This window comes from Ammodytes marinus, assembly GCF_949987685.1.
Source record: "Ammodytes marinus genome assembly, chromosome: 6".
NCBI classification, from domain to species: Eukaryota; Metazoa; Chordata; class Actinopteri; order Uranoscopiformes; family Ammodytidae; genus Ammodytes; species Ammodytes marinus.
Window position 1 is genome coordinate 14,816,592 of NC_137235.1, and position 10,448 is coordinate 14,827,039.

At 40.8% G+C, this 10,448-nt stretch overlaps 1 protein-coding gene across 1 annotated transcript; it reads right to left on the reverse strand.

The window, feature by feature from the left end:
• Positions 1-5,345: 5,345 nt before the first annotated feature.
• On the reverse strand, positions 5,346-7,560 carry rhoh (ras homolog family member H; the record flags this gene model as incomplete). The annotated part of the gene is made up of 2 exons (XM_080029138.1): positions 7,531-7,560; positions 5,346-6,323 (listed from the first exon to the last, which is right to left on the reverse strand). Exon 2 carries the CDS (start codon positions 5,931-5,933, stop codon positions 5,346-5,348), a length of 588 nt encoding a protein of 195 aa, XP_079885264.1. The 5' UTR covers positions 5,934-6,323; positions 7,531-7,560.
• Between the last annotated feature and the right edge of the window lie 2,888 nt (positions 7,561-10,448).

Genomic DNA, 10,448 nt, shown 5'->3' on the forward strand with positions numbered 1-10,448 from the left:
GATGCTGCTAGTTGAGAGTTTGTAGGTTGTGAAAATGTGAGACAGGGCTTTGTTGAATGAGGGATAAAAAAATTACCAGTCAACTTCACTTGTGAAAGTTTAAAAATATAGCTTGTGGCTATATAACATATACTTGATTACATTTAGAATACATCTTTAATATGAGAACCACAGGGGTGACATGTTGTACTTATGCTTTATCATAAGTTACAACATATTCAATCACTCTCATTCTCAAAAGTCTTAATTCAATATGAATTGGTGGATTAAACCAGTTCAAAAGAGACCGACACGGACAGAGTCCTTGTAGATTTCACTAATGTCAAACTGTGGTCTCAAAAAATAATTGCATCAAATAGTCAAATTGCATCAGTAAAAGATGTTACTGACATTGTTTGCTGAGTACGGCTCATGGTGATGTTAATGTGTCAGAGTTTCTGTGGTACTGAGCTCACATATGAACAGGTGTTTCCTGTGTGTGTGTGTGTGTGTGTGTGTGTGTGTGTGTGTGTGTGTGTGTGTGTGTGTGTGTGTGTGTGAGAGAGAGAGAGAGAGAGAGAGAGAGAGAAGGAAGAAAATGTGCACAGAGATCATCATCTCTGTGCACTGTGAAATGTGTGCATGTGTGTATTGAACAAACAGTCAGAGAGAAGCACAGAGATATACAGATAAATAAACTGAGTAACGGTGTGTTTGTATGCTCAAAGAATAATATAATGTATGCATTGCACAAAAAGAAAAGCTTGTGAATTGCAGCGATGGAGTATGATAGTGTGTGCGTCCGTGTTCTTGTAGTAAAACAAGTTGTGGGAGAGTGGGGCAGAAAAGGAAAGAGAGTGGGGGAGCTTCAGAGGATGAGACATCGAGAGAAAGACGTAGGACGAGGTTGGGACACAGAAAAAAGCAAGGGCAATGTTGTAGGAACAGCTAAGGTGAGTGAGTGAGTGAGTGAGTGAGTGAGTGAGTGAGTGAGTGAGTGAGTGAGTGAGTGAGTGAGTGAGTGAGTGAGTGAGTGAGTGAGTGAGGGGGTGAGTCAGTGAGTCAGTCAGTGAGTCAGTGAGTGCCATATATTTCCATTGCTTTAGAAAACTGGTTCAATATCTCCTGATGAGCCACATCATTTGGGTGAAATGCTCCTTCATAGCTTAGAATTCACAATTAATGATGGCTGAAATACAAGCTAGTTGCTGCACTGTTGAGCGTGTTGGCCCACTGTCACACTGTCACATCTTACTGTGGAACTTGGATTGAAATGAGCCATGGTTAGGTTAGTTCCACCTGAGCTGTTTCTATTATGACAGAGTCAAAATGTCTGCTGTGAAGAAGCTGCTACAATGAAGACGACCACTGCTAGCTGTTCCACAGGCAGGCTTTGAAAAAGTGGGAAAGTTGACAATAGCAAAACTATACTTTCAAAGAAGTTACATTTATAATAACCAGAGTCTAAAGCTCAATTGCAAAATATGACACATTGAGACAGTATCAGGTTGTACACAACTAAGCAGTGACTAGGAGTTACCCATATATTTTACTGAAAAGTTAGAAATGAATAGTAAAAGTCCTCCATTTACATCATTTTAATGTTGCAGCTGAGAAAAGGTGGCGATCATCATGACTTTATAGACTTGCTAGGTATTTTGTGAATTCCGCTCAGGGATCCATAAAGTTTCATTTTTAACCTATCCTATAATAATACATCATGATTTAGAAGTTGGAAATATTTTGGGTTACTGATCTGAATATGTAAATGTATTAAAAACATGTAGGAGTGCAATTGAAATACTCAAGTGGAGTCTATTTAGCTTAAGAATGAACTTTTAAGTTCTTGTTGCCGCTGTGATCAACAGGCAGACATTTTTACATGTTGTTGAACTAAAAGCCCATGTGTGCCTAAATACATATGGCTATGTTCCATTTAGTATTACTCGGCTACTGCCTTAGCCATTGTTGATAGAACTAGAACCCCATGAACATCACCTGCATGAAATGAATATGTGCTCCCCTGCTGTGACAATGTCAAAATGTCTGCTGTGAAAAAGGCCTTTTTACCAGCTCCCTGTGTAACACATCAGAGGCCCTTGTGAAGTGAGTCAGAACAACCGCCACCTGCTGACTGTGAAGTGGCTCCACTGTATCTACTATACAGTGTGTGTATGTGTATGTGTGTGTGTGTGTGTGTGTGTGTGTGTGTGTGTGAGAGAGAGAGAGAGAGAGAGAGACTTTTTTAGCGAGAGGGGGATAAGGCATTGTGGTATTTGTGGCAGGCAAGAGCACAATGAGAGGCCACAGCAGGCACTTAAACTGTGTTAACTCTTAAAGCACATCAGCATTTCTCTTTGGCACTTGTAACTCTAAAAATGTACTGACTAAAATATTTAAATGAACACTAAAATCTGGTCATGGGACTATGTTATTCGATGCAGTAAACTCAACGGGAGAACAGTTTTGTAAGTAGACTCAGCAGGTGTACTGTACTACTCAGGGAATCTGATGTCTTGTCATATTATAGTCTTTAGAGTCCAAAACAAGTAACCTGTAAAACAATTATAAGGTTTATTAAAACGATGAGTATTAAAGCTCATCACTTCCAATACTTAAATGGTTCATCAGTATGTGCTCTTAGATAAGTTGGTGATTTTTGTTTTTCATAAAGTCCAAACCATGTGTAGGTCCCTGTGTACATGACATCTACATGACTCTGTTCTGTTGTTGGACTGTACGTAATCAAATGAGTATGCCTGTATACCCGTGTGCATGAGAGACTCAAAGTGTGAACGTATTTGCATTTTGAATTTGATGTGTGTTTGCAAAAGTTTTTTTTTTTTTAAAGATATTTTTTGGGCATTTTTATGCTTTATTGATAGTGCAGAGAGACAGAGGTGAAATGGGGCAGAGAGGGGAGTGACATGCAGAGAACGACCGCGGGCGGGAATCGAACCCGGGTCTGCTGCTGGGCCCGACCCGGGAGTATACATATGTGTGTTTGTGTGCTGGGATGTGGTTAGCTGTTTTTCAGCGAATCCTTGAAAAAGTGTGTATTGTGTCTCTCATCCTCACGCAGCTTTGAACACCACATGAGACAGAGAAAGAGCGGGAGAAAGCATTAAGTATGCACATGTGAATGTGAAGCTTTTCTGATCTTTTTCCTGCTTGTTTGCCGTTCCTGGGCATCTCTTTTTGCGCTTGCTTTACCATTCAGCAACAATAAATCACATGCATATAAAAACACCCCCTAATACATTGATATTCACATGCCATTTACGGACGTATGCAGTAGGTAATTCATTTAAGGCTGCACTGATGTGTTAGGCAAAAGGATATACTATGTTATATCCATGTACAGGACTCAAAGTTCTTTGAGGCAAGTTTTTGATGTTTGAAATTAATGGTGAATTGAATGAGAACTTTTTATTCAATTACCATGCTACAATGGTTTAAAGTCATCTGTGGTCTCACTTTACTTCCTCCATTTACTTGTGTGTGTGTGTGTGTGTGTGTGTGTGTGTGTGTGTGTGTGTGTGTGTGTGTGTGTGTGTGTGTGTGTGTGTGTGTGTGTGTGTGTGTGTGTGTGTGTGTGTGTGTGTAAGCTCTGAATTAATGCACGGGCTGTATGTTGTTCCCATTAGCGTAAGCAGTCTCTTGCAAACTCGCACGTTTTGTAGGTATACAACTCTTCAGTTATTTGTGTTTTTCGAGTCAACAAAGCATTAATGAATGGTGTATACAAGACACACGGCACATATAAAAACTAAAGTGTTTGACCCAGTCCCCCAGGAAGAATAGCTGCAGCTCTGTTGTAGCTAATGGGGATCCTAATAACCTAACTAACTAAGTAACCAACCAGGTCAGCATTCACAAAATAAACTGTGATTATCCAGTCAAAGTCAAGGAGGTGATACTTGCTGGCTGCAGCTCCAAAACTGAAGAAACACAATTAGAACCATCTTGTTAATTGTACAAAATAATAAAAAATATTGGTACAACCATTTAATATAATTTGTAATTTATAAAAACATTTATACATATGGTAGCTTGATACCACATACTGTAGCTAAATGTTTTGATATTATATAAATACAATCAGTTTGAAATTGGCCATTATAAGATAAGACAATAAATATAAAGAGTCCAGAAAAAAGAATATTGGAAGTTGAATCCTTGTTTTTAATTTATGGAAAGGGATTTGGTGGCCCAGTTTTAAAAGTTTGCAAGATACATAGGTGACAGATTATTGTACTTTACTTCTATTTTCTAAAAAGCGATATAAGGTTTAAAAAATATATATATTTTACAAATAATTCACAAAAAATAGCCACAAATGCATAACATGTGGTTTTCAAAATGTTTGAATCACCAACCAATATATATAATACACTTTTGAATGATATATTTCTTAATATTTTTTTATTTAGTTTGTTTGTTGTAAGGTCCTTTAGATATTTTCTAAAGTCTGATATGTGTTGACTGTCGAGCATAACAACATATTAATTTAAATGCAAATGATGCATGAGTTAACATTTCAAACAATACAAATGCAGGTATACCTAGAAAATAGATTTGACAGATATACATATATAAAACACATATAGCCTAGAGAAACATGAAGCATGTATGCATTTCTGTCTATCCTGCGACCAATTGAGTGTTTATTTCCTAGTAAGGTCTAACAAAATGTCATTAATGTCACATAAATAATAAAGAATATTCTATATATAGAGCAAAGACGGTCTCTGAGCTGACACCCCGGTTTTCTTAGTCATTACTGACTTTGTATTGATTAACATTTAGGGAGCATAACTTTCCCCAGATTTATTTCTACAAACAGATGACACTATAAAAACTCCATGCAGCTGTAAAAAATAACTTGGTGTGTCATATTAATTATTTATAGTAGTAAAGGCACTCATTTAACTAAGGCTGTAATTCAAAAGTTAGATTTCTGATCCAACTGCAAACTGAGAACAAAACAACGAGCATAACAAACGATATGCTGTGTCAATGTCAACGCTTTAAATGCTTTCCTTTAAGTGAGGCCTTTTACAGCAGATGTTCTCATAGGAGTTTGTTCTAAAATGCAAAAATCCTCTGATCACACTAAAGGAAAAATTTCACCTGTTTGACATTTGCATGAGGGCCTATTAGGTGGACGGAAAAATCAATGTAATCTTTTAAATAAAGTCTTGGGGAGGGCTTGCGTTAGTGAATAAGAACCCTAAGACAAATACAACTTTGGGCTCTTACAACTCTAAAGACCCTTACTGAGTTTGAACAGCATGCCGAGGCGCATTATTGAAAAAGTCATCTCATGAGGGCTCAGGTGTCCACCACCAAGTCACGGTCAAAGGTCAAAAGACCTTGCACTGGTTTAGGCTGAACATCCGTCGCCTGGCCTGCTTCCTCGCCTGGTTTACCGCCGTCCGCACCGCATACTCAAACACCTGCTGAACGCCACGGTTGCCTAAGGAGGAGCACTCCACGTAGCCCTTAGCTTGGATTTCGTGAGCCACGCGTCTGCCGTCTGCCGCAGAGATGCAGCTGACCCGATGCGCCCCTGCCTCCCTCAGATCCGTCTGGGTGGCCACCACCAACACTGGCACCTTGGGCAGGTACTCCCGCACCTCAGCGATCCACTTCCGCTGGATGTTGGCCAGCGAGTTGGGGTTTGCCACGGAGTAGCAGAGGAGGACCACGTCGGCCTGCTGATAGGACCTCGGTCGGATGGTTTTGAAGTTGTCGCTGCCCGCCGTGTCCCAAAGGCCCAGGCTGATTTGAACCCCGTCCATGTACACCTCCACCCCCATGTTCTCAAACACTGTGGGCTTGTAGGATTCCGGGAAGGTCTCCGAGGTGAAGCGCACCAGCAAAGCCGTCTTACCCACGGCGCTGTCCCCGACGAGGACACACTTCAACGACATCTCCGTCATGTCGTTCATGATTACCTCTGAACAGACTCGCTTGTAATTCTTTGGAAAAAGTCTTAGTTTTTTTGGGCAACTTGTGGATAGTCAAAGGCAGCAACCGCCCTAGGTGTCCTTAACTTCCGTGTACAGGTGATTTGTAGCCCTGACTTTTGTTGACTCCATTCCTGGAGATTTCAGCTTTCAGTCAGCTTGTTTGTCTCTCTTTTTTCCTGAATCGTTTCTCTTAAAGAGTAGGTTAGTACAGGCAGTGGTCTTCAGCTGGATACACGCTTCACATAACGTCTGGGTTCTTTGGGCCCTCTCGGCTCGTCTCACTTCTGCTCGGCCTCGGCAGCATGGTGGGGTTATGGTCTCTCATTCTGTCCAAACAGATCTAACCACTCAGAGTTGAGGAGGGGAAATCTATAGAGGAAGAGAGACGAAGGGAGGATATGTTACGAATGTGAGGTAGCCTACGTGTAAGCCAGTCTCTGTCATATTACCTCAAAAAGAAAAGACGGGCAAAAACTGAAATGCTTTCAAAAATTGTTCACATACAATAGTTTCTATACATTTCTCAAAATAGTTCACATACGACGTATCAGTGGAATATGACAGCAGCATGCCTGGCTCTTAGGACAATATGTTTAATACAGTAGGCTACGTTCAGTATGAAAAATTAGAAATATCTGCTCAAACAATACAGAAGTCGAGAGTAGGCCTACTCCATGTGGTAGATGATACCCCCTTTAGTTTTTGTAACAAACATAGACTATTTTATATTTATAGATTAAGTATATAGCATTAAATGTATAACAAAGTACGCTACTGATTACATACGGAAGTAAAGATTTGTGTTTTTGGGTGTGACCCAGAATTAACAGCTTGATCCTGAAGACTGCAACCGGGGCTCATTAACAACATACACGTCTGCTGTACTATCTCATATGCAAGACCTGTCTCTTTCTGTTTGACCCTTTTTCATTATTGTTATTATCAACTAAATCTGCTAGTGTTTTTAAGTATGACTTCTCTGGTGCATTCAAGTGACAGTTTGACAATTGTATTACAAGTACCAGAAGTCACAAGTCATAACCTCAAAACCACCTGCCATGACACAGACGCACATACAAGCCTAGATGGAAAGACCTCAATCTCCATAACGTAGATGGGACATTTTAAATCAGCTTTATTTTTTTTCCACTATTCAACTAACTAAATAACCTTACTTGGAGAAGGCTACTTATATAGGCTACTCTCTGCCTACTATGAAAGCAAGATTAATAAACAATGAAACCTGTAGTGCAACATTTAAAATGTAGTCTACTTGACTCTTCTTCCTTTATGTAGGCCTAGTTTACAATAAAATATAAATGTACAGTTATAATCATCTTTTTGTCCAAATAAGACAGTAAAACTACAGTAGGCTACACCTTGAAGATGTCACTTGCTCAATTTAAAAAGTTGATTTTGAAAAAAGTTTAGTTTTACCCACCGTATGGCTTTTTTCTTATTAACCTACATTTACAAATAGAATAGCATAACATAAACCATGCAGGCCTCAGCAGAACAGACTAGACAGAGTAAATGGAGGACAATTAGATTTTTTAAACAATAAAAACATAATTACCTTTTTTGGCAATCTTCTCAGTCTATAATGGGCGGATGCTGGCTGCCTCCTTTGAACAAGTCGCAGCGAAACCCGAAAAAATTAAGTTTTTAAACTTCAGTAACGGTTTGTTATTAAACACAATAATATCCTAAGCGCTACAACGCCATTTCTTTAACTGTTTTAATAAAGGGACAGAAACACACTCGGAGACGATTGGCACCTGCGGAAAAACACAGAGGCAGCTCAAAAGCGGAGGGGGGAAGCAACGAATTGGAGAGAAAAGAAAAGTAAAACGCATCCGCTGTTCGGTGTGGGGAGGTGGTACTGTGACTTCTGCTCGCCTCTCACACACCCAGGGGCGTGCACAGGTAGACACCAAGTGGTGCCTGAGCACCTGCCCTTTGCCCCCTGGACCAAACAAGTGCCCTTAAAATAAAAAAATATATATATTTATTTTTATTTTAAGGGCACATGTTTTTTTAGCGGTGTATCTTGCCCATGCTGACATCACCATCTATAAATACTCGATGATTAAATGCGTGTGATAACAATGCCCCAATTAATAAAAAATAAAGAAAATAATAAAGATTTTTTAATAGATTTTTTACTGGCCCAATATAGGCCCCTGATCCCCGAACAATGTTATTTAAAAAAAAATATATATATATATTACTGGCCCCTGATCTTTGTGGGGGGGGGGGGGGGGCGTACGGAGATCAGGGGCCTATCGAAGACCTCAAAGAGAGAAGGAGCTTCGGGATAAGGGATCATTTTTAAAAATCCGAAGGTGACATGTACATTTTTTGTTTCTGCTTTTTGGTAATTCTGTGTCTCCAAATTCTTCTAGAAAATATTACTAAATAGCCCACATTGAAACAGGTGATTTAGCCTTAGCTTTCTTCTCAAAGTGCAGCAGATTGATGAATTTTACTTTAAAAAGGTTCAAATTTTTCTTCCGAGGGAGCATTCCACCGGACCCCCCGAGAAGGTCCACGGTCCCAAACACAGTCTCCCAAATTAATTCCTGTGAGAAACACTGTATGTGTGGCCGGGTATTAAAAGTCATTAGGCCAGGGGGCGGGGGGTGGGGTTTGTACAAGTAACCTTTAAATGATTTGCTCATTCATCGATAGAATATATTGTGCCCTTTTTTTGCACTGAGCACCTGCCCCCCAAAATGTCTGTGCACGCCACAGCACACCAGCTGTGCTTTAAAAACAAATAGTAAGCCTATAGGCCTACGTATATTAAGATTTTTTGTTTTGTTTTTTGTCCACTGTTTTGGATTTGTAGCCTACCGTCTTCATTAGGCTACCTGCGGATGTCTGGCACAGCTGGCCCAAATGAAAGATAAGCCATTGCAGTAAACAGATAAGGAAAGCATTGAGTTCCAGTCAGGAATTGAGTAAAGCCCAGCTCAAGGTAAGATGCTGTAGCCTAGGCTATAGGCAAGATATAAATAAACTAGGCCTATACAGTATCTCACAAAAGTGGGTACACCCCTCACATTTCTTCAAATATTTCATTATATCTCTTCATGGGACAAGACTAAATAAATGACTCTTTGATACAATGTAAAGTAGTCAGTGTACAGCTTGTAAAACAGTGTTAATTTACTGTTCCCTCAAATTAACTTGACACACAGCCATTAATGTCTTAAGTGCTGGCAATAAAAGTGAGTACACCCCTAAGTGAAAATGTCCAAATTGCCACCATTATTTTCTAGCACTGCCTTAACCCTCTTGGGCATGGAGTTCACCAGAGCTTCACAGGTTGCCACTGGAATCTTCTTCCACTTATTCATGATGACATCACAGAGCTGGTGGATATTAGAGACCTTGCACTCCTCCACCTCCTGTTTGAGGATGCCCCTCAGATGCTCAATACGGTTTACGTCTGGAGACATGCTTGGCCAGTCCATCACCTTTACACTCAGCTTCTGTAGCAAGGCAGTGGTCATCTTGGAGGTGTGTTTGGGGTCGTTATCATGTTGCAATACTGCCCTGCAGCCCAGTTTACGAAGGTTGAGTGCACTTGCTCAGGGTCATATCCAGAGGTTGACTTTGGAAAATAGACTTATGAATACTGCCAGCATTGCTGCCGGTCTTGAAGGGGTGAGGGGGTCAACCTGTCAGTGCTCAGACCATACGCCGCACTCTGCATCAAACTGGTCTGCATGGCTGTCGTCCAAGAAGGAAGCCTCTTCTAAAGATGATGCAAATGAAAGCCCGCAAACAGTTTGCTGAAGACAAGCAGACTACGGACATGGATTACTGCAACCATGTCCTGTGGTCTGATGAGACCAAGATAAACTTATTTGGTCCAGATGGTGTCAAGTGTATGTGGCGGCAAACAGGTGAGGAGTACAAAGAAACGTGTGTCTTGCCTATAGTCAAGCATGGTGCTTGGAGTGTCTGGGGCTAAATGAGTGCTGCCAGCACTGAGGAACTACAGTTCACTGAATGCCAACATGTACTGTTGAGCATGATCCCCTCCCTTCGTAAACAGGGCCGCAGGGCAGTATTGCAACATGATAACGACCCCAAACACACCTCCAAACAACCACTGCCTTGCTAAAAAAGCTGAGGGTAATGGTGATGGACTGGCCAAGCATGTCTCAAGACCTAAATAGCATCCCTGGTACTAGGAGAGGATCCCATTTAGTTGGCTCTACGTTTAAAGTCTTTAACAAAAATCTCAAGTCCAACTGAGAGTAAAAAAGATACACTCACCGGCCACTTTATTAGCCTGGCTCCGCCCGCCTACCTACTTACGCTCACATTTCTCACACACACACACACACACACACACACACACACACACACACACACACACACACACACACACACACACACACACACACACACACACACACACACACACACACACACACACACACACACACACACACACACACACACACACACACACACACA